This window comes from Cynocephalus volans, chromosome 3, assembly GCF_027409185.1.
Source record: "Cynocephalus volans isolate mCynVol1 chromosome 3, mCynVol1.pri, whole genome shotgun sequence".
Taxonomy (NCBI): Eukaryota; Metazoa; Chordata; class Mammalia; order Dermoptera; family Cynocephalidae; genus Cynocephalus; species Cynocephalus volans.
The window spans coordinates 17,766,750-17,790,551 of NC_084462.1; the positions used below are offsets into that span (position 1 = coordinate 17,766,750).

General features: G+C 54.5%; 1 protein-coding gene across 2 annotated transcripts; it reads left to right on the forward strand.

Moving 5' to 3' along the window:
• The first annotated feature begins 9,526 nt into the window (after nucleotides 1-9,526).
• AMZ1 (archaelysin family metallopeptidase 1) lies at nucleotides 9,527-21,674 on the forward strand. Of its 2 annotated transcripts, none has more exons than XM_063091931.1 (6): nucleotides 9,527-9,830; nucleotides 11,561-11,728; nucleotides 17,155-17,283; nucleotides 17,671-17,840; nucleotides 18,442-18,618; nucleotides 21,114-21,674. In XM_063091931.1, exons 1-6 carry the CDS (start codon nucleotides 9,527-9,529, stop codon nucleotides 21,672-21,674), a joined length of 1,509 nt encoding a protein of 502 aa, XP_062948001.1. The 2 variants fall into 2 exon arrangements, with proteins under 2 accessions (XP_062948001.1, XP_062948002.1); XM_063091932.1 differs by having other exon boundaries at nucleotides 18,511-18,618.
• The last annotated feature ends 2,128 nt before the right edge of the window (nucleotides 21,675-23,802 follow it).

Below are 23,802 nucleotides of genomic sequence, written 5' to 3' on the forward strand. Positions count from 1 at the left end.
CACAAAGACCGTAGTTTTTATCCAAGTGCCTGGTTACCAGCTCTGTGACCATGGCTCTTTGGGCCTCTATTTCTCCATCTGTAAAATGGGGTAGCAGTCATTCCTTCCCCACCAGGTTGGCATAAACATTACAGGAGGTGACCATGTAGTCCTGGCCCTGGTCTAGTGCATGGAGGGGTGTCTTGTGCTGCTGCAGGAGTGTCATGGGCTTCAAACGACCGTCATAGCAGCTCTGTCTGAGAAGCATCCTGCAGGTGACACATCCCCCCAACCCCCCACTCTGTGAAGACCACAGGAATAATGGGTATCTCTGTTTTACAGGCGAGGGAACAGCCCCTGAGTAGTAGATCCAGAATCTAGATGCTTGGTCACTGGCTCTGTGCTCAGGTGGTCTCTGACCCTATGGCCCAGGACACTTCTGGCACCAACCTGGGCTTGATGGGAATCCTTGCAAAACCCTGCTGGACAGGACCTGTCTTCAGTCAGGCTCTTTGAGGGTAAGTAGGGGAAATCCATTAAAATGCACTCAAGCCATAAAGGATGGAGGGGCATTTCCCAGAGCCCAGGCAGGAAGTGGCTGGACACCTCCGACGGGCAGCGGCAGGGTGGGCCAACTGTCAGCGTCTCTGTCTCTACCGCCTCCGGGTGTCAGGGCTGTGCCTCTCTGCTTTCTTCTCCCTGAGGGCTGCCTCTGTGCACCTGCGTGGCTGTGGGGACGACGGCCATCCCACACAACGGCAGGACCATTGGCAGGCTCTGGTTACAGGGAGAGAGTCCGAGGAGCCAAGCTCTGGCCACCTTAGGGCCACTTGGGGCCACGATGACTCGGGCAGCTCTCGGGGCTGCTTCGTCTCTCCTCACCACGGTCCTGGGCTCTGGGCCAATGGCAGGGGTGCAGGTGCGGGGGGTGCAGGGAAGGCCTTGGGGATGTGGCCTGAGCCATTCTCTGTCCGGAATGAGGACGACTCAGGACGGGGGTCCTGTACCAGCTGGGGGTTGCCGTGGGAAGGAAGGAAGAGGGAACGTTAGCTGTTACCATTGTCATCGCTTGGCGGCCCGAGACGTGTGGTGAGAAGTGCAGAGGCCACAGAGCTCCCTTGGGCCCAGGTGTGTGTGTGCGTCTCGTAGCGGCTCCTCCTCGGCCTTCTGAGGTCGACACTTTCCTGACCACCATGTTCTGGAGGAAGGAAGTGAGGCTCAGAACAAGCAGTTCTAGCGACAGCTGGGAGGACCTCTTCTCTGCCACAGTCCCCAATGGCTGTGCTGGCCTCTGGGAGCCATGTATTGAAATCCGGCTCTCAAGGGGAGCAGGGATGTGGCAAGTGGGCGAAGGGTGCTGACGGCCCCTGTAGCAGTGGGACAACAAGGGTCGCTGCTGCCCCTTCTCCTGGGGATGTACTGGCCTCAAGACTGGCGCGTTGCAGGGACTCTGTGGACAAGGGCTGCCCTTATCTCGTAGGACAAAGATCATCTGGACTGAAGACGGAAGGACTATCTCTGTGGGCGCACGTTGTTCACTGTGCACATGTTTATTGGACACATAGTAGATGCTGCTCTCTGTGCCTGGTGCCAGGACGCAGTGGCAGGTCCCCGCCCTCACAGGCACTCGGTGTCGTGCTGTTGCAGTGTTGTGCAGGGGGCTGATTAGGCTGTAGCTCTGCCATCTGGGCCTGTGACTTGGCCTGCCTACACCTGTTACTCATCCGTAAAATGGGGACAGAAAGGGTAGTTATTTCACAGGCCTGTTACGAGGCTGACATAAGATAATACATTTAAATCGTTTAGAATGTTGCACCTGGCATACAGAAAGTGCTAGAACAAATCATGATTACATTCTAACAGGGGGACTGTCAGATCAAGGGGAAGTTCCCGGTGGTACGATGACAGGGGTAGGCTGGGTGTCATATGTTGGGGGTCACACCCTGCGTTGCTGGGGAAGCACTGATGCCAGGGCCTCACCTGAGCAGCACTGGCTTTCCTCTCTCACCTGGGCATCCCCGGCTTACCTCTCTTACCTGGGGCCTCACCTGAGCAGCGCTGGCTTTCCTCTCTCACCTGGGCATCCCCGGCTTACCTCTCTTACCTGAGGCCTCACCTGGGCATCTCCGGCTTACCTCTCTTACCTGGGGCCTCGCCTGGGCAGCGCTGGCTTTCCTCTCTCACCTGGGCATCTCCGGCTTACCTCTCTTACCTGGGGCCTCGCCTGGGCAGCGCTGGCTTTCCTCTCTCACCTGGGCATCTCCGGCTTACCTCTCTTACCTGGGGCCTCGCCTGGGCAGCGCTGGCTTTCCTCTCTCACCTGGGCATCTCCGGCTTACCTCTCTTACCTGGGGCCTCACCTGGGCAGCGCTGGCTTTCCTCTCTCACCTGCTTGACTTTCAGGTCTCAGCCCCCCACCCCCCAGGTATTTCTGGGAGTGTCGGGGTGTCCCGAGCGATCTCCACGCGCAGGCAGCAGAAGTCGCGTGTGTGCAGGGTGCCCGCCGCGCCCGCGCGGGTGGGTGAGGGGCGCGCCGCCCGCAGCAGGACCGGCCCTCCTCCCGGCCCGGCGGCCCCATCGCACTTTCGACCCGGTCCCGCCTCGGTCCCTGCCCCGCGTGCTGACGTCACGCCGGGACCTCCCCGATTTTCGTGGCCCACGCCAAGTGCCCACGTTGCTGCCCTCCGCGCGGTGCCCGGCGCGGCCTCTGCTGGCTCTGGAGGGCGCGGGGCTGCGAGGTAGGGGGGGCGCGCCGGGAGGACCCGGGGGCGCGGGGACAGAGAGGGGACCGCCGTGCCGGGGGACGGGAGGGGGCGGCGCCGGGCACCCCCAGCCGCGCCGCAGCGCCGTCCCGGCCCCGCGCAAGCTCGAGGACGCCCGGGCGGCGGCGGGTGCGCCCCTGGCGCGTGGGGACCGCGGGGACTCGAAAGGCGCACTTGGGCAGAAGGTGGGGGAGCCCAGCGAGCTGACGAGCCCAGGGAGGGTTTGGTGCAGTGCCGCGCCGGGTCGGCACAGCCCGCTGCCGGTCCCGCAGAGGGGAGGCCCGGCGAGGCAGGGGGCACGGCGCCCACTCCCCGCCGTCAGCTCCCCAGGCCGGGGCGACCCACGCGCTGTTTGTCGTCTGCGCGATGGGAGCAAACAGGCGGTGGGAGAGCCCAGGGCAAGGCGCCCGAAAGAAGGCATTCCTGGCGGGGCGAGCCGGGTGGGTGTGGGACGTCCCGGGGGAGCACGGAGGCACGAGGAGAATCTCATCCCACCCAGCGGCTCTTGCCCAGCCCGTGTGTGCCCGGCAGGGGGCTCCAGCGACCTCCAGGTAATTGCTGGGAGAGTCATTGGATGGCTCACCTCTAGGAAAGTAAGGCAGCATCTCAAGATCAGAAAAGCAGGGGGGTGGGTTTACACGGAGATGCCAGACTTGACAAATGCTGCCATGGCCGGAGGGGCAGTGATGCGGGTCCTTCCCTGTCTCTGTGACGGGAAGGAAACTGTGGGAGTGGAATTTGGGGCTCACAGAGGAGGGGAAATCAACAGGAAGCCAGGGGTCTGACACGTAGGACTTGGCCCCTGTGGTCTAAGCCCTCGGTCTCCCCTCCTAGCAAACGGATACCTTCTGATACGTGTGAAACCCCAAACCTTGTGCATCTCCTTCTGCGTAGGGCTGCTCAGAATGCCCTGAAGGTTTTGGCCGTCAGCGAATGAATTGCTCTATGCAGCTGCTGGGACGTTTTGCAAAGCGTATTCAGAATAACAAGAATCGGAGCATGATTTCCTGCCTGAAGGCCAGGCAGCTGTCTGGTCAGATGGAGAACAAGTGCCGGGGCTGCCTGGTATGGGCAGCCCGACCTTGACTACCTGGCCAATCAGGCTGCCCTTGTGGCTTGGAATGGCAGACCCTGCCCTGGGGAGGAAGTACCTGGACGGGGACATGCCCTTTCCCAGGCTTCGGGCCAAACAGAAATAAGGAGAGGAGGGTGCCCTTAGGAAGGTGGAGCTGGCTAAGAAGTTTGGCCACAGTATTAACAGTGGCAGGGCAGAAACATTGCTTTTGAGAAAGGAGACGTCCCACCCTCAGTTCACTGTTAGAACATCTCTGCTTCTGGAAGCCCCCCAGCACGCTAAGAGTTGGGGATCCAGTGTGAGGCTTTGAAACCAGGCCCTGCTACCTCCTAGCTGTGTGACCACGACCAAGTCACTAACATCCCCAAGCCTCAGCTTCCCCATCTGAAACACAGGAACAATAGTGGCACCTGCAGGGCCACAAGGTCACGAGGCTTGAATGATGGGGGCAGAGCATCAGGCATTGGTGCACATTAGGTGCCATTGTGATGATAATTAGCGGCCAAGTATGACAGCACCCACAGGACAGCTAGGAGCCCCGGCTTTGCAGATTTCCCTTTCAGGCACATTCACCATTGCTGAGATCAATGGGCCGGCGAGGGGCAGAGAGGACTGGGAAGCCCTCATACTAACTGTGGCTCCCTCCCCGTGGGCACCTCCGGCTGCCGGGGACACACCTTTAGGCTCTGTCCACATCTAGCTTCTGGCTCTACATTTGGTACAGAAATGACCAGGCAGGACAGAAGAACTCAGGTGGTGGCTGAGGGTGGGGACAGGGGTTTCCCTTAATGACCTAGGAAGATGAATGTGGCCACATAAGCTTTTTGAGAGGAAAAGCCAACTGGGCAGACCTGCTTGTTCCAGACCCCAGAGAGCACAGGATCTGTGTGGAGGGAAGAGGGACTTGCACACCCTCATGCCCCACCTGCAGCTTGTCACACCATCCCCCAGTTCATGGTGGGAGGTGGCTGCTTTCAGACCTTTCCTCTGTCATCCTGTGACCCTCAGCTTGTGCCAGTGAGGAGCTGATGTGGCCACTTGTTCCAAGCTCTGGGCTTCTTAGGTTTGCTGGCCCCAGGGACGCTCTGCACCATGTTAGGATCTCAGTGGTGTTTCTCTGACTTGGTTTCCTATGTGGGTGCTCTGAGCACACACACGCTGACCACTGTGCTTGTGGGTGTGCAAACAGCCATCCCAGGGAGGAGGATTCAGAGAGGAAGCAGCAATTCTCAAAGTGTGTTGTGGGGACCCCGGGAGGGGGGTGTATCCTTGGGATCTTTGCAGTGTACCCGTAAGGTCAAAACTATTTCCACAATACCGAGATGTCATCTGCCCTTTCCTCTCTTTCTTTCAGAATACAGTAGAGTTTTCCAGAGGCCACATAATATCACTGTGATGGCAGGTGAATGTGTTTTACACATTCCTATTTAAGCTCAGGTATAGTAAATGTGGATAGATATAACTGCATAAGCACAAGCTATTTGGGGTCCTCGCTAGTTTTTAAGACTATAAAGAAGCCCCAACACCGGGCTGGCCGGTTAGCTCAGTTGGTTAGCACACAGCATTATAACACCAGGTCACAGGTTCAGATCCCCTTACTGGCCAGCCACCAAAAAAAAAGAAGCCCTAAGACCAAAACATGGAGAATTGCAGCGACAGGACTCCACCTGGCCTCCTTTGGAAAGGCCAGTTGTGTCCTCAGCTGCTTCTGGCTGACTTGGGTCTGTCCTTGCTGGTCCTCTTTGCACACCCACTGGCCTCTTGGAAAACATGCCCACTGTGGCCCTTCCTGTTGCCACATGGTTTAGTCCTCTCTGAACGGCTGAGATGAGCCTTAGGTTTGCAGTTTGGGTCGAAGTAACACCTGGGACAAACGTGGTAGGACATTTGAACTTTTGGTAGAAAGAATGTATTTCTCACTTCCAGAGGCTTTGCCTATGGGAGGGGTGTTTACTGGAAGTGAAGTCCCTGACCAGAGTCTATGGGTGATAAGGGGGAAGTGGGTGCTGGTGGGAAAGACCCTACACAGGTAAGAAAGACCAGAGTGAAGGACACTGTATTGGGAGTCAGGATCCTAGCAAGCTGTGCAACTCTGGGCAAGTGGCTTTCCCTCTCTGAGCTGCAGTCTCATTGGCGATAAGGTGGGTGAATACTGATAACTACATCTCAGGGTCATCATGGAGGTCAGACAAGGTGGTGGATCAAAAAGTGATCTTGGGGTCTGCCAGATAGTGGACCTGTGAGGAGGGATGTTGATATGGGCCAGTTCAGTCCATCCACCCAAGAGTATCAGTGTCTGTCCCATTTTTGTTTTCTCTGGAAAGCTATGACACAGACCCCCTTGGGCGTCCGGAAGGCCCCTGGGCTGCTCCAGAGAAATAATTTATAGGCTACTCTCAATTACAGAAAAAATAATTCCAAGCTGGCTGCGACACTAAGGGAATAATTTAGAGGTAACTGTGAGCAGTAAAGCCTTGCGCTGCACTGCGTGGGTGACAGTGTTTGTGAGCAGGTCTGGGGACAGTGTGACCAGCATCCGGAAACGAAAATAGGCTAGTGAGATGCGTGCGGTGTCAGATGCCCGAGACAGCTTGCTGTGCCTCAGGGCCAGCTGAGCACCTCTCCTTTCTGCTTGGTCCAACTGTGCACTGAGCAAGGAAGGCAGGCAGTACCATTTTACCTGGAAGGAAACTGAGTCAGAGTGGGGTAAAAGGCCAGAGAGCCAAATTCATGCCAGAGCCCCAGCTGGTGTTGACTTCAAGGGTTTCCTGAGCACCTCTTCCGTGCCTGACTGCCAGGGGCCCACAGCCCACTGACCACTCCCAAAGCTTGCTGGGGGTCCTGCCTCCACACCCCACGATGCCTGTTCCAGCTGGGGCAAAGACAGGCTTCCTAAAGCCCTGCTCGCAATGTCACCCCTCTTGCTCAAATCCCAGCAGTGGCCCTGTCCCCACTCTTTCCTGACCTCGTCCCCATTCTTTCTCCTTCCTTCACTCCACCCACACCAGCCTCCTCGCTGTCCCCTGAACCCACTGATGTATTTGCTGTGTGGCCTGTTTACACACTGCCTCTGCTTGGGACACTCTTGCCCCTCACCTCCTCCGCTCACTCCCTGGCCTCCTTCCCCGTGGAGCCCACTCTGATCATCTTCTTGAAAGTAGCAACGGAGCCCGCACTCCTGCCCCCCGCCCCACTCTGCCTTTTCTTTTTCCAACAGCATCAGTCACCTTCTATCACGCTATGTACTATATCGGCTTATCATGCCTTTTACCAGACCCAGGTGCTCCCAGCAGGGCCAGGTCTGCTGTTCAGGGCAATGGGAACCGTGGCCCTTGAAAATCGGTGTGTCCCTATCCCACCTCTGATTCTTCTGAGCAGTGTGGCTCTGGTTAAGTTAGTTTTAACCCTGCCCCGCCTGAATTTTACCTTCATGAAAATGGGGATAAAACCGTACCCATGTCCCTGGGCATTAAAGCAATGGAGCCCTGCCTGGGACACAGCGGGGTTCCGAGCCTCTGCTGGTTGTTTTTATTTGCTGCAAACCACTTAGAACTTCGAGGGCTGGTGGGACTGTAAATTGGTGTGACCTTTCTGGAAGGAAATTTGGCAATACAAATCAAGATCCTTTAAACATCCACATGAGGTATTTTCCCTTCTAGAAATCTGTTCTGAGGAATGAATACACAGACTTACGTATAAAGACGTTTATCATGGTGTTTTGGGGCAGCCGTTGAAAATGGCATTTTCATAGAATGTTTAAGGATTTGGGAAAATGCTCATGATATACTAAGCAAAAAGATATGATTATACTGTTGGATCTTAAATTTGTAAAATATATATGGAGAAAGAAAATATATAAAACTCTCTGCGTTGGGAGGGGTCTCAGAGGAAATTCAATCCCAGCCCCTCCCCTTATCTAAACCAGCGCTTTCCTCTGGAAAAAAATTATACCTATGCATATATATATGTGTACATATGGGTATAATTTTTTTCCAGAGGAAAATTTTAAAATTAAATATGCTAAATTTTCCTATGTATTTGTATACACTTATTTACATATATATATACACACACACATACATATGTGTAAGTATATATAAATTTATTTTCCAAGTAAATGTATTAAATGGGGTTAGCTAAGGGGGGTGTGGGGCTCTTTGTTCCCCCCACAACAGCAAGCCTCATTTTTGGTTTTCCAACTAGGGCTGGGAGGTCTCACAACTTCATGCTTTGCAGAGAAATGGGTTTTACATATCACTTGACTTTCTAAGTGAAATATCGCTTCTATTCTGTCCTTAGTTCTGATTCCCCTAGCTCTCCATGCTGTTATCTGTGCATCTTCTTTTCTCTGGCTTCTGGTTAGTTTCCTCCATTGCATTCCCCTCTCTCTTATCTCTGCTGCGTGAGGCTCCCTTTACCCCAGCCAGTCCCTAGCCAGTCCCCAGCCAGTCCCCAGCAGGTCCCCCACCCAGCCTTGCCAATCTCATGTATCTCTGGACTGAGACATAAAGAAAAGCCTGAAGCAGGCATGTGACCAGAGCCAAGCATTTACTGCCAGCTTTTCAGGAGCGTTTCTGATTAATATACCAATGCACCAGTCATTACTCCTGATTGGGAGGAAAACCTGGTTTGTGGTGACTTTGTTATGGTCCTCCCAGCCCATCTACCCCTCCCTAAGGTCTCCTCTCCTCTCCTGGTCTGTCCCAGCAGTTAAAACCCTCTTTGTTGCGTCCCTCTATTCATAGCTTGCAGTGGTTGGCACGTGCGCCTGCCCCTGACTACTTAATTTTTATCTAGGGCCCTTCGCACGTGCCCTGGCACCTTCTGGGTCTGGGAGCTGTTGGGGCTGCCTTCCTCCCCCACATACGCTTCCTAGGTGCATGCAGGGCCCCTGTCAGGAAAGCCTGGAGTTGGGATAAGGAGGAGCTGTGGTGATGGGGGCCCCGGGTGATGGGGCGTACTTTGTGATCACAAAGAGGAGGGGGGCGTCTGCTTGGAGGGGCCCCTCTGGCTTTGCATGGGCTCAGCACAAAGGGTGGGCTGTTCTCTCTCCTTCCTTCTGAGGGCTCACAGGAGAGTCGGGGTGGGTGAGAGGGAGTGGGAGACTGGATGTCGGGGCCCCCTGACCCTCTGTGGGGGGTTCCAGCAGAGCTTGTGGCCTTGCAGGATTCTGTGGAAACATGTCCCTGCTGAGGGGGAGACTACTTCCCCATCTCAGTTCTGGATGAATAACCCAGCCTGCTAGAGAAGGAAAAAAAAATAAGAGTGTCCTCTGCCCTGTCTGGGCAGAAGTGCCATGTCCTGGGGGGAGACTGGGGCTTCTTCTGATGCTGTCATCCTCTGTGCAGCTTCTCCCCAGGCCTGGGCAGAGACAGCCGCACGAGGTCCGAGAGGCGGCAGCCCCTGTCCCCCCTTGCCTGAAACAACAGGCCTGTGAGTGCTCAGTAGTGACGGGGGTACCTCTGTATGTCCTCTGCAGGGTGCTGGCAGGCCTGGGGGTGCCCAGGCCCTTCCTGGCTACTGCTGAGGTGGTCCAGCATCAGGTAGAGCCGGCCACACAGCCCTCGGCCCAGCGACCATCTCAGGGAGCCGCCAGCAGCTGCTGCAGTCAGCCGGAGGGGAGGTTCTGGAGGAGGTTGTGGCTGACCCCTGGGTGGCTCATGGGCAGCAGCAGAGGCTCCCAGGAGTGACCAGGCCCCACCTGCCCACCATGCTGCAGTGTAGACGGGCCGAAGAGTTCAGCTTTGGCCCCCGGGCCCTGAAGGATGCCCTGGTCTCCACCAATGCGGCTCTGCAGCAGCTCTACATCTCTGCCTTCTCCCCTGCTGAGAGGCTCTTCCTGTCTGAGGCCTACAACCCCCAGAGGACCCTCTTCTGCACGCTGCTCATCCACACTGCCTTTGACTGGCTCCTGAGCTACCCCGAGGCACCCGAGGACTTTGAGACCTTCCACGCCTCCCTGCAGCACAGGAAGCAAAGCCTGGCTCGGAAGCACATTTACCTACAGCCAATAGGTATGGTGACAGAGGGGGGCACCCTGGAGCCATCAGGACCCTCCTGGGGGGACCAGGCCTGTAGATAGTAACAGGTGTGTGGGGGGAGTGGGCTTTGTGCAGGGGCCCCAAGCAGGACTGAAATGAGGGAAGACGGCACTGGGCGTGTTCAGGACTCGGGGTGGAGGCAGAGAGGTGCTGGCTTGGCCGAGGCTTCCTCCCACCCCATCTCTGCCACTGTGTTCAGAAAGCCCAGGGCCATGGGTCTATTCCACACACAGATGCTGCCTCGTTCAGGTGTGCACAGTCTTGGCTACATCAGTCAAGACCAGTGCCATCCAGGCACTGTGCTCTGTGCTTTACAAAGATCACTTCCTCTGTGGGGTGCTGAAATTAGGATCAGCCCATTTCACAGGTGAGGAAACTGAAGCTGGGAGAGGTCACTTGACTTGCCAAAGTCTCAGAACTGGTCACAGAGTAGAGGCAGGATTTGAATGCAGGTCTACTTGACCCTAAGGCCTAGGCTCCTAACCATGATGCTGCACTGGAAGGTGCTGGGCTGGGCAGGGTGGGGGGCTCTGATGCTCCCATTGTAGTTGCTGTCCTCCAGAAATCTTCATCTGGCAGAGACCGGGGGACACGGATGGACTGAGAGCTGAGACAACAGGCACCTGCGCTCAGAAGGGAACAGCTCAGCCAGGTGTGGGGCAGGGTGAGGGGCTGGGCCTCTGTGCCCTGCAGCACAGCAAGGGCATGGTGGCAGCAGCATGGCAGGGAAAGGCACACAGGACATGCAGCTTTGGAGAGAAGCAAAGGGCCAGCATTAAGCTTCCATTTGAGACACCAGTGGACCATGCCATCCCCTCAAGCCAGAGGGGATGGGTTCTGGCCAGGGAAGGCTGGGTTCTGGCTGGGCTTTCCCACGTGGGCTTGTCACGAGCCGTGGTTGTCCACACCTGTCCCCTTCCCGCCCCTTGGGAGCAGGGTCCTGCAGGTGTTCGTGGATCTTGCTCTCCATCACCCCACAGCCAGTCATCTCTGTGGATTCTGCTCCTGAATAGCTCCAGAGCTGTCCACTTCTCTCCACGTCCCCTGCTAATGCTCAGAGTTGCGCTTCTCAAACTCTGATGACCTTGTTGAAATGCACTGGTTGTGAGGTCCGGATTGCATTTCTAACCAGCTCCCGGGTGAAGCTGAAGCTGTTGGCCTGGGGACGATGTAACCACTTTCCCCTGGTCTCCTTCACACTGCCCTGGGTCCGTGTCCGTCTGTCCTTCTGTCCTTCCTCCAGTGGTCCCTTCCTGCCTTGGGAAGCCCTTGCTTACCTCGGCAGCCTTGTTCTGCCCCCGTGTCCCACTCTCTGCTCCAGCCAGGCCAGCTTTCTGCAGCCATAAAAACTGCTCGCCCTTGCCACCCCTTGCCAGCTGCCCCAGCCCGGGCAGCTTAAATGCCGCAGGGCATTCGTGGGTCTGCTGGAGGAGGCCCCACCCACACCCTCCTCCAGCTCACCTGCGATTGCGATTACTCCTCTTTCATCTGGGCACTGGCCTTTCTTCTATGTACGTCCTTTTTTTCCCTTCTGAAAAAGGTGTGCTTGACATCTCTTTTCTATGTCTGCCTCTCTGCTCTGAGTGGGCAGGTTCACATTGAACTCATTCACCCAGCCGGCCAGTGCCGGTGGGGGGCCCTGGGGAGATGGTCGTAGGTGGGTGGGGGGCACAGCGGGGCTGACAGTGCTGCTCTGCCCCCAGATCTGAGTGAGGGGCCGGTGGGATGCTCCCTGCTGGACTACCTGCGCAGATGCGTGGAGGCCTTCTTCCTGGGCCTGCGGGTCAAGTGCCTGCCCTCAGTGGCGGCCACGTCCATCCACTGCTCCTCGCGCCCTGGTCTGGACTCTGACAGGCTCCAGCTCCACACGGGTAAGTGAGGACAGTGGGACACAGCTCAGGCCAAGGACAGTCAGGCCTGTACCACTTAGCAAAAGGCTCTTTCTGGGGGGAAACAAAAGGGTGGATGAAAGGAGCCCAGGAGAGGGAACTCCCCCCCCCCCCCGGTGGGAAACATCTATTTCCCAGCCTCTTGAAAAGGACTAAAACAAGGAGTTCCTTTTCCCACCCTTTTCTGGAGACATGACCATACAGCCCAGTGTCCACTGGAAAGTTCCAGAGCACACAGAGCAGGTGAATCAAGCCCATTTAACGCCACTCAGCCTCTCTCCAGCCTTTTGTCTTTGCAAAGCACTTTGTACGAGTGTCTAGAAGACCCATACCTCCCAGACTCCTGCCCCATCCCTGCGGGTCACTGGCAGCTGGGGAGAGTGAGGCCGGGTTGAGAGGTGCAGATGAACTGGGCTCTCAGATGGAAAGGAGAGCCAGGCTCAAGTTTAGGAAGGTCCCCAAGAAGGGGCTGGAGCTCTGTCTCTGTTCAGCTGACATTGGATCTGGAATGAATGGATTGGTATCTTTCATCAGTTCTGTAAAATTCTCAGCTATTGTCTCTTTCTTCAAATACTGCCTCTGCCCCATTCTCTTCCTCTTCTCTTAGGACTCCAGTTGGATGTTGACCCTTGAACAACATGGGCTTGAACTGCATGGGTCCACTTATATGCAGATTTTTTTTTCAACCAATCGTGGATCAAAAATACAGTATTCATGGGATGTGGAACCTGTGTATAGGGATAGCCAACTTTCATATCTGCAGGTTCTGCAGGGCTGAGTGCAGGACTTGAGTATCTGTGGATTTTGGTATATGTTGGGGGGTCCTGGAACCAATCTCCCTATGATACCAAGAGACTAATGTGTATTTATCCATCTCTTCTTTGTATTTTCTATCTACCTTCTTTGACCATTCATGCTTTAGTCTCAGATTAGACTCATCTTCCAATTTACTAATTCTCTCTATAGCTATGTCTAAGGTGCTTTTAAACCCATATATTGACTTCCTAATTTGTTGTCATATTTTTCAGTTCTATAATTTCTAGTGGATTCTTTTTCAAATTAGCAGTGTCACTTTTTTAAAAAGTTCTCAGTTCCCTGCTAATTTTTAAATTTGCAATTTATGTCCATGAACATAGTTGCTTTACAGTCTGTTTCTGATGATTTCATTGTTTGAAGTGCCCATGTGGCTATATTTGTTATTTCTGCTAATTCTTTCTCAGTTATCTTGCCTCATTGTGTGCCTTGTTGTTTTTAATTGTTAGTTGGACATCTTATTTGAAAAATTTAACTTTTAGAAAAATTTGTGGCCTGGGATGATATTTTTTCTCCAGAAGGGATTTTCTTTGCCTTCTGCCAGGACCCAAGGTCTGAGTGTCTGGGACAAAAATGTGAAGGTTTTCTGGGCCATTGACCCTCTGGAGTATAGTCTGCATCCCTCCCAGGGTGTGGCACTTGGAGTAGCAGTCAGAGTAGGGGGCTTGTCATTGAGGTCAACCTGCCTGCTCCTGCATCTCAGAAACAGCCCAGCTTCATCTCTTTGAGCGCTAATCCTCTCCCTGTTTTCTCATTAAGCCTCTGATTTATTTAGTCGTGTTTATTGAGGTATAATTTAGAGAGTAAAAATCTTCCTTTTTAGTATACAGTTGTGAGTCTTGAAAAATGCATACATTATGCAGCCATTGCCATAATCATATATAGAACAGCTCTCCTCCCCTCTCCCCCAGGATTCCTCAATGACCTTTTGTAGGTCAACTCCTTCCCATATTAGGTGTTTTAAGAAGCTGTTCTTTGTGTTTTACTTAGCTTGTTTGGCTATCTTTGAGTGGGAGTGTTGGTCTAAATTCCTAGTGTACCATTATAGGGAGCAGGCAGTGTTGAGTTTTCACAGCTGACAGGGACCCCTGGCTGGGGTGGGGTGCCATCTCCATAGTGGCACCTTTCTTTTCTATGTCCCAGCCTTCAGGTCTGGTCACTCTGAGAACCAGTCTGCTTGCTGGACTTCCCCCAGCCCCAAGGGTCTGGAGTGGGACTCAAGGGGCAGCATGGCCTGCCTTGGCTCTAAACCCAAACAGAGCCTGGGACTCCTGCCTCCCAGAGGGCTCAGCCCTCAGCTTCCCCAGCCCTCTCCTCCTCATGCCATACGAGATGCCATCCCACCTGCTGTTGCTTCTCCCTGACTGGTGTCCCTGAGAGATGCGGGGATGTCAAGCCTCCATCCTGCCCACCCCAGAGATGGTGGTGCTTCAGAGATGCCCCAGCACTGAGTCCCACGGTGTCACTCCTGGGCTTTCCTCCAACCCCACACTTCAGAAGATGCATGGGTGCTGGGAAAGGAAGTGGGCTCGGGAAGGTACAGAAAGCCAATAGAACCCTGAGGTTATGCTGGCTGAATTCTTGGGGTCAGGTTAACTTGGTTTAGATCACTGTAACCGTTTCCTGGGGCTTTGTAACAAATGCTACAAACTGAGTGGCTACAAACAACAGAAATTTCTTGTCTCATGGTTCTGGAGGCTGGAAGTCTGAGAAGAAGGCATCCGGGGGACCACACCCTGTCTGAAGTCTCTAGGGGAGGATCTTCCTTGCCTCTTCCAGCTTCTAGTGGCTGCTGGCCATCCTTGGCTTTCCTCAGCTTGCAGCTGCATCACTCCCACATCTGCCTCTGTCTTCACATGGCCTTTCCCCCTGTGTGTCTCTACCTGTGTCTCTTCTTCTTATAAGACAACAGTCACTAGATTTAGGGTTCACCCTAATAACCTCATCCTAACTTGATTGCGTCTGCAAAAGTCCTATTTCCAGATAAGGTCACATTCACACGTAGCAGGGGTTAAAACTTCAACCTATCTTTTGGGGAGACAGTTCAACTTACGACAGTCATCATCATTATTGTCACTGTCATTTTCACAGCAAAATCCCCTTGGCCTCTCCTCCAGGAAAACAGCCACTCATTTCACAAAGTCATGTCATTGGCCTGCACTGTTCAGGACAGCAGCCCCTGGCCATTGAACACATAAAATGTGGTCTGAAGTGAGATATGTAGTAAATGCAAAATATATACTGGATTTGAAAACAGTATGAAAAATAATGTAAAAATCTCATGATTTAAAGATTTTGATTACATATTAAGTTTTGGATATATTAGATTAAATCAAATATATTATTAAAATCAATGTCACCTGTTTCTTTTTATTTTAAAATTAAGAATTCAAAGTTTCACGGGTGGCTCATGCTGCATTTCTATCGGACGGTGATGTGCTATATTTTGCTTTTACCAGCAACTGCATCGTCTCCGTAGTTTGGATTTTAAACGTCCCACTTGAACACCTCCGGTGTCTCCAGCTCAGACTCTCTCGTATCCTGACGCTACAATTCTTTGATCCATGAGGACCCCGTTGGTCCTCCCACCTCCTCACGGTGCCTTATCTGCTTCTTGTCCTCACCTGTCACCTTCCCAGGCCTTGATTTCATGGTTCGTCATCATAGTCACTACCAACAGATGTCTCTCCCCATCCCTTCGTGGTCCACACCTGGTTAAATCCAACCCTGTCTACCCACGCAGCTCCACGCGACTGGAGGGCTTTCCTCATAGAAGTGGGTGACCATGGACTCAAGGCCCCTGAGGGCCCCCCATAGTCCCCGGCCCTTCCCGCTTCTCCCCCCTCTTCTCCTGATTCATTTTGCTGAGGACAGATGAACAAAGGAGAGCTTCTGGGGCCGGCCCGTGGCTCACTCGGGAGAGTGTGGTGTTGAGAACACCAAGGCCCCGGGTTCGGATCCCATATAGGGATGGCCGGTTAGCTCGCTGGCTGAGCGTGGTGCTGACAAAGGAGAGCTTCTGTGACTGTCTTCCACCACGCTCCCCACCTGCCCGCACTGCGCTCTTGCTTGGCCTTCCCTCCTATTTCACAGTGCCCCCCACCCCCGCTCCTGGTCAAGGTCATGCGGCACCAGAAGACCACCCCGTCCCCCTGCCCCCACCAGCTCACAGACCCTCCATTGTCCCGCATTCCTAGTCTGCTCCCAAACCCCATTCCAACAACCTTCCCTCCTTCCTGCACCAGACACAGGATGACAACCCTCCCTCCTTCCTGCTATTTCTCCCATCTTTTAAAATCTCTTTGCTCCATATGCCCTTCCAGTTTTCCCCTATTTCCCTGTTCCTTTTCACAGTAAACTCCTGGAAAATGTTTCTCTCTACAGGTTGTCTCTACTTCCTCACCCGCCTTTTCTCTGCAGTCACTTTAAGACCCTCTCCTGGTTCTCCTGGGACCTCCCGGGCCACTCTGCCTCCCTGCCTCCCTCCCTCCAGGCTCCTCCTTCCCGACGGATGTCGTCCTGCTCCAGCCTCCGTCCCTGGGCTCTTCCAGTCTGTCTGCACTCCCGCTTCTGGGATCTGCATCAGTTCCCTATTGCCCCCTAACTTGTTTCCACAAACTTGATGGCTTAGACAACGCACACATCTTACAGTTCTGTGGGTCAGGAGTCTCCCTGGGCTAAAGTCAAGATGTTGGCAGGGCTACGTCCTAGGGAGCATCCCAGGGGATGCTCTGTTTCTTGCCTTTTCCAGAGGCTGCCCACATTCCTTGGCTGGTGTCCCCTTTCTCCATACTCAGTCAGCAGTGCCCCTTCCAATCTCTCACTCTCACCCTGACCCTCCTGCCTCCTCCCTATCAGGGACCTTGTGATTGCATTGGGCCCACCTGGATAATCCAGAATAATCTCCTCATCTCAAGATCTTTATTTTATTTTTTATTTTTATTTTTTTTTAAAGATGACTGGTAAGGGGATCTTAACCCTTGACTTGGTGTCAGCACCACGCTCAGCCAATGAGCGAACCGGCCATCCGTATATGGGATCCGAACCCGGGGCCTTGGTGTTATCAGCACCGCACTCTACCGAGTGAGCCACGGGCCGGCCCTCAAGATCTTTAATCACAACTGCAAAGTCCTTTTGCTGTGTGAGGTCACACATTCCAAGTCCTGGGGATGTGAATGTCTTTGGGGCCATCGATCAGCTTTCCCATGGCTGCGATGGCACCTCCCTAACACCAGTCTCGTTAGCCCAGCTGCCTTTTCAGTGTCCCCACTTGGATGTCAGTGGGCATCTCAGACCTACCATGTCCAGATCAGCTGTCCTGATGGTTGTAGTCTGAGCCCCTAAGAAGTTTCTTGCCCAAATGAGCCAGGCTGGCCTGACTACAGGCCCAGGGCAGGCCCTCACTCCATGTCCTGCAGTTTGGTTGCCCTGAGCTCTTGGCCTCAGACCAACCGCTAGCTTGCATCTGACTTCAGGAAGGGGCTGGTCCCAGGCAGAAGAAGAGAATGACAGGGTTTGCTGCCCTAAGCCTGGGGCTGGAAGATAGGGGTCCCCAGCCTCCTCCTGACTCTGTCCCTCTTGTCCTCTCCCCTCAGATGGCATCCTGTCCTTCTTGAAGAACAACAAGCCGGGAGACGCATTGTGTGTGCTGGGCCTCACGCTGTCCGACCTGTACCCCCATGAGACCTGGAGCTTCACCTTCGGCAAGTTCCTTCCAGGGCATGGTGAGCCAGGACCCCGGCAGCCTCCTGCATGGGAGGGAAGCCTGACATAGCCTTCTCAGCCCCCCGGGCCCCTCACGGGCACAGGGCATCGCACATGGGAATGTCAACACTCATTGCTCTTACTCCAAATGACCCCCACCCAAGGTAATGTGCATATATGGAAACAGCCACGTGAGCATGTAGGCCCCACATTCTAGCTCCTCTGGGCAAGAGGCCATTCCCCAGGCTTGGCTTCTGCCCCAGGGCCTGCCTTCACATGCACACACTGGCAGGACTGGGCCTCTTATGGCTGGTGTGTCCTCAGGCCATGGCTAGGTTGTGGGCTTGACTGTGGGCTCCCTGAAGCTGAGGCTGCCCCCGGGCTTCCTTCTTTCTGCCTCTCCCCAGAAGTGGGCATCTGCAGCTTTGCCCGGTTCTCGGGGGAATTCCCACAGTCGGGGCCCAGTGCCCCCGATCCAGCCCTGGTAGAGGATGCAGCAGATGGCCCCAAGACCTTCCTGCAGGACAGAGGCCGGACCCTGTGCTTCAGTACTCTGGGGATGGTCCAGTGCTGCAAGGTGGGCATGGAGGCTGGGGGCTGGGGGTGCTGCACAGGTGGAGAGGACAGGGGACAGAAGGAGGACCAAAGGGCTGGGGAGATCTGAGGATGTGGGGTCAGACAGAAGAATGAGAGTGGACACTGGTCGAGCCCTCTGTGTGTCTGGCCAGTTACACCGTCTAGTCCTCACAGTGAAGAGGACGATCCCTCCCACCTTACAGAGTGAGGTTACCGAGGCTCAGAGATGCCAAGTTTTCTACCCAAGGCCACATAGCTGCAAAGTGGCAGGGTTGGGATTTGAATCCGTGTCTCTCTGGCTCCCAAGACCCCACGCTGTGCAGCCTCCCCAGAGCCGATCACACCAGCTCACCTTTTCCCTGTGGCCCAGAATGGACCTCGGGTGTGGCCATGCCAGAGCCGTCAGCTGGCGCCCTGTGCAGCCTGGGGCAGGGGCTAGAGGGGGCGCTTGGACCACTTCCTGGCAATCTGGCCTCACCCAGGGCATCAGACTCCTGGAGGGGCTTCTGAGGCTCCTGGGGCTGCGTCTCCGCCCTTCTGGGGCTTCCCAGGTGTCTCAGGATCTGCTGGCTGCAAGGGCGGTGGTGACCTTCCCCCCTCAGGTCACATGCCATGAGCTCTGCCACCTCCTCGGCCTAGGCAACTGCCGCTGGCTCCGCTGCCTCATGCAGGGCACACTCAGCCTGGATGAGGCCCTGCGGCGGCCGCTGGATCTCTGTCCCATCTGCCTGCGCAAGCTGCAGTACATCCTGCGCTTCAAGCTCATCGAGAGGTACAAGGTGAGTCGCGTGGCTCTGGCTGCTGGTGGACAGGCGCTCCTGAGGCAGGGAGGACAACCTGTGAGTACCGTGTGGAGACCACACAGAGGAGGAGGGAAACAAGTTCTTTGCAAATTCCCACACGGAGGGAAAGGGCCTGAATTTGTGTCAAGCTCCTCTGAGATCTTACAGATCTCACTGACAGCAGGTTGAGTCCTTAGCCAGTGCCTGGCATGTGTTGAGTCCCTGGCAACAGTGGCTGTGACCCTTATGTTGCACTGGGGTGGCAGAGAGATGGGGGCTGGAGGGCTGGGGGGATGGGGAGGATCAGCTGGCTTTTTTTCTCTGAACAAGAAGAAGAGATGGTATTTGCTGAATGCTCAGCAGTGGCTGGAACTACTCATGCTGGTAGCTGCTCACAAATGGCCTTCCTCAACCCCCAACCCCCAGCCGCCATCCGGCATCTTCCCCAGCATCCCTTTCTTTCCTCCTTCCCCATGGTTTTCATGAATACAGGGATCGCTGCTGCCCAGAGGAAGTGCAGGCCCCTTAGGAGGAGGAGACGGAACAGACTAAACAAGGCTGGCCTTGGAAACAGGCGCTCTTTTCCTAACCCGGCACAGCCCGGGCGTCCGGCAGAGCCTGCATGGGGAGGCTGCCCTCTGCTGTCGGCATGCGGCGTGGCAGGGACCGGGGGCCCCAGGCCAGCCAAGCATGCACAGAGCACAGGGCTCAGCCTTATTCCTATGGGAAGATTTGCAAACTCAAACTTAAGTCTGAGTTCAGAGTTCAAAGGCAAGTGGTGTTTATTTTTCTTTAAACCTGGCTTTGGATGAAAACAAGTTAAAAGTTTTCATTGGGACAAAGGCACAGACCTATCAACCAAATAGCTCTGGTTTACTTTTAAAACCAAAAGTTTTAAGAGAATCTCATTGTGTTTAAGGCTGAACCCTGCAGTTCTGGGAAGCCCCTAGCTCCTTCTCTCTGAGGCTGGGGATGGGTCTCAGTCCTTGAAGCAAAATAGGGGAGTGTTCTCAGACTGTCACAATCCCCTGGAGGGCTTGTCTCCTAGAGAGCTGGATTCAGCTCGCCTTATTCAGAGTTTCTGATTTGCACCTCTGATGTGGGGTGAGAATGTGCATTTGGACCAGACTCCCAGGTGATGCTATTGCTGCTGGTCTGGGGACCTTGTTTTGAGAACCCCTGAAACAGAGGGTCAGGGCGCTTCCAGGTCACAGGGCTGCCTGCCTGCATGGATCTTCTCTGAACGACTCTGGCAGTAAATAGAATATGAAGGGAGCACAGAGGAAACAGCCTTCCTAGTTGGAAGGCCCAGAGGGGCACGTTACTTAGATGGGAACCCATCATGATGGTTGGCACCCGCAGAGGCTAGCTGCCGTTATTGTTGGTGCACGGTCCAAGGGCTTGGCTGGCAGCAGCTGTTATGATCCTCGTGAGGCTGTGTGATGGGAAGTGAGAGGCAGCTCTGGTCTGCAAAAAGCGTTGAGATTTCTCATTTTTTGTCCTTCACTGGGGGTCTTACTCAACTATCTGATGTGGACTTTATAACATTTATACCCCCACTCCCTGAACAGGGACCCCTTCCCAGACTCCTAACCTGCTCAGCAGTCCCTGCTCTGGATCTGGGTTGGAGGGTGTAGCTCCTTTTTTCTGCCCAAAGCACTCCCTAAAATGGGCAGCCCCCTCCCTTCCTTGTCAGGGAGCACCACTTCCGGGGACTGTGGAGGGGCTCTCAGAGGAAGGCCCTTCAGGGGCAGCCAAGCCCCTCTGAAGGGAGGGCTCTGGGAGACCCAGGAGGGCCCCCAAGCTTCCTGTTGTGCCCCTCAGTGGTCCCTGATCACTAGGACAGCTCCTGGTGGGTGTCGCAGAGCTGACTGAGGACCTGGCCAGAAAAGGTCTCTGCTATCCATTTATAGTAGTTAGTGAAATGCTCTCTCCAAGAAAAAGCCCTGAGTTGTAGTACTTGTCCATTTCCATAGTGAAAATACTCTCAGCAGGGCCAGTCTCCAGTTGCCAACATGACACCACGGAGCACAGGGTTGGGAAGGGGTGCGGCAGCACGCTGGTATAGGGTATGTCACTGGACAGATATGGGGGATGACACAACCTAAGAACAGAGGTAACAGTGAAATGTAGCTAAAAATATTTAGGATGTGATGACTTCTGAGTATTTCCTCTGTTTTAAAACATTTACAATTTAATTATAAGCTTTATACAATTTCACTTTGCATAATGGTTGGTTTACCAACCGCTTGAGCCGCTCCTGAGAGGTGTGTGGTGGGCTCCTGAGAGGTGTGTGGTGGGCTCCTGAGAGCCGGCACGTCGGGCTCCGGCACAGCCTGGGCTCCAGGCCTCAGCAGTACCCCAGCAGCACTGGCCCCTGTGCAGCAGAGGACAGTGGGGTCCCCTCAGGTAAGGAGCTGGGTCTCCTGGCAGCTCTCTGGCTAGACAAATGCCCAAACAGAGGGAGTTCAGCCTGTGTTTCTCCCTCTTAGCGACTCTACAGCTGGACTCGGGCAGTGACGGGGACATGGTCTGGCCAGGACGCAAGGGAGCCATCTGTGTCGGAGGACACCCTGCCCTTCAGCGCCGACTCGGGCATGTGCTGTGAGAGTGATTCGGAGCCTGTCACCAGCCTGTCGGAGCCCCTCACCCCTGATGCGTGCAGTCATGCTTTCCCCTCAGGGCTGGAGCTGGAGCCTGAGGACGGGCTGAGCTCCCTGGTGGCCTCGGAGGCTCTGCCACAGCTCGGGGGCCCTGTGGAGGCCATCAGGGAGCATGAACGGTGGCTGGCCACGTGCATCCAGGCGCTGGAGAGAGAAGTGGCTGAGGAAGAGGTGGTGCAGGTGGACAGAGCTGTGGATGCCCTGGACCGGTGGGAGATGTTCACGGGGCGGCTCCCGGCCACCAGGCAGGACCTGCCCTGCAGCAGAGACAGTGCTGGGCTGCGCAAGGTCCTGGGGGATAAGTTCTCCTCTCTAAGAAAGAAGCTGAGCACGCGCAAACTCTCCAAAGCGGAGTCTTCTCCCTATCACTGGAAGGAAGAGGAGAATTAGCACAGCAAAGGCTGTCCCATCTAGCGCAGGAAAGCCAGCAGCCCGGCATCTGCCTTTCCCTAGGACACCGACCGGCTGTCACTGTCCAGTGACTGAGAGCAATGTCGACCCACCAGGGATTAAAAGGAAAGGTCCTCTTGAGAAGCCAAGATGGCTCTTTCAATCCCCATGTCCCACCCACTCACTCCCAGCCACTGGTCCCAGGCCTGTTCCAAAGCCAGTGGCCCACAAAAGCCTCAGGGCCCCCTTGGTGCAGTGGCCTGCACGCTGGGAGGAGCACCTGCCTGCAGAGGCAGAAGGAAGTGGTGGGCTTGCTTTCTCCTTCCAGGCTGGCGGGTGTGGCCCTGCCGAGTCCCTTCCGTTGTTTATAGCCATGTGGGCCCTGCTACTGCAAATCCAGCTTCCAAGGCCACACAGGGTCTCCACTCAAAGGGGAAGCTAGGGGTTTTGTTTCTATCTAAAGTGTCATCCACACACATGAAAGGGTCGCTTTCTGTGGCACTAATGGCATTCTGATCCTTAGGGACATCACATGCTGTCTCTGTGAAAGTTCTGGAGAATGTGCCCACTGGGATTTCCCATTTCTTTGACAGATGCCGCAGGAAAGGAGGGTGTCTAATTTGCAGGCTTAAGACTCCGTTAGACAGAGGCTTTCTTACTCCCTGAGACTGCTGCTTGCATAACCTTCAGTGGTGAAAAACTGCAAAGACATTCTTGGGACAGTTTTCTGACAAAGGCGGCCGTGCTGTCAGTACCAATTAGCTCAAGCTGGTGACAGTGTTGCTTAGATTGTGTCTTTACTGACTTTTTTTTTTTTTTGGTTTAATTCTATCAGTTGCTGAAACAAGAGTGTTAAAATATCCAACCATAGCTGTGGAATCATCTATGTCTCCCTTTAATTTTGTCAGATTTTACTTCATGTATTTCAAAGCCCTTTTATGTGCATACACATTTGATTCTGTTTTCTTGATGAACTGACCCTTTATCATTATCAAACGTCTCAGTCAGCTGTAATGTAAGAGTCCCAGGGAGAGAATCTTCCAGTTCTGACAGCAAAATCCCTGTGGTGAGGAGGGTGGGATCACAGCTCTTTTCCCCATCTGTAAAGAGGCAAGAAAAGGGCGGCTTATATATTTTGTGGGTGGGTAGCTTATACATTTTGGGGGGCCTTCTAAGAAAAACAATTCAAAATACAAATGTAAAATTAGAAGGGGCCTATGTAGGTGGGGAGTGCTGGAGCTTTCTGTGGATCTGACACAGTGGGGCAGAGGGCAGGGTCCCAGTCCAGAAAAATGCAAAGGTACGAATGAGCGCATAGTGAGTGCAGAGAAGCAGCAAAGCTGCTCAAAGCAGTGCTATCACCTCTTCACCCCCCTACCCCGCTTTCTCCAGGAGGCACTTGTGATGGGGTGAAGGGGAGAAGAGGAAGAGCCGGCCTTTAGAAGTGAGCCCAGAGAAGACAGCTGCAGAGAGCACACAGTGACAGAGGACGAGAGCCAGTGCCCGGTGTCGACTGCTGTGAACAAACCACCCAGAACCTAGTGGCTTACAACCACAGCAATCTATTTAGCTCATGATCTGTGATTTGGACAGAGGTTGGTGGGGAAGGGTTGCCCCTGTGGCTGGATGGGAAGGTCTGCCTCTAGGATGGCTTGCTCACGTGGCTGCCGAGTGGCTGTTGGCTGACAGCTCAGCCAGGGCCTCAGGTCTCAGTTCCTGGCCATGTGAGCCCCTCTAGGGTCCCCGGGCTCCCTCCCACTATGGCGGCTGCCTTCCTAAGGTGGGCATTCTGAGAGAGTCAGAGGGAAGCTCTATGGCCTTTCATGATGCAGCCTCAGAAGTCCCAGAGTGTCACTTCCTCTGTGCTCTGTTGAGGCAGTCACAAAGGCCCAGCAGGTTCATGGGGAGGGGACACAGGTTCCACCTCTGAATGCAGGCATGGCAAGGTTCTGGAAGAGCATGCAAGATAAGAAAATATTGTTGTGGCCATTTATAAAAAATCTGTCCCACTCAGTGTTCACTGCTTGGATTTGGCAATCACACCTGCTACATAATCTTACCTGTTTTCCAGTTCCCTTCTGTCTTCTGAAAAAGGTTAATGACTGGAATGATGTCAGATTAAACAGAG

Excerpts from the sequence above, each read along its gene's own strand:
- AMZ1 (XM_063091931.1), top strand. The coding sequence starts at position 9,527 with ATGCTGCAGTGTAGACGGGCCGAAGAGTTCAGCTTTGGCCCCCGGGCC. Across the intron at positions 17,284-17,670 it reads CAAGTTCCTTCCAGGGCATG|AAGTGGGCATCTGCAGCTTT; the intron begins GTGAGCCAGGAC and ends GCCTCTCCCCAG. Across the intron at positions 17,841-18,441 it reads GGATGGTCCAGTGCTGCAAG|GTCACATGCCATGAGCTCTG; the intron begins GTGGGCATGGAG and ends TTCCCCCCTCAG.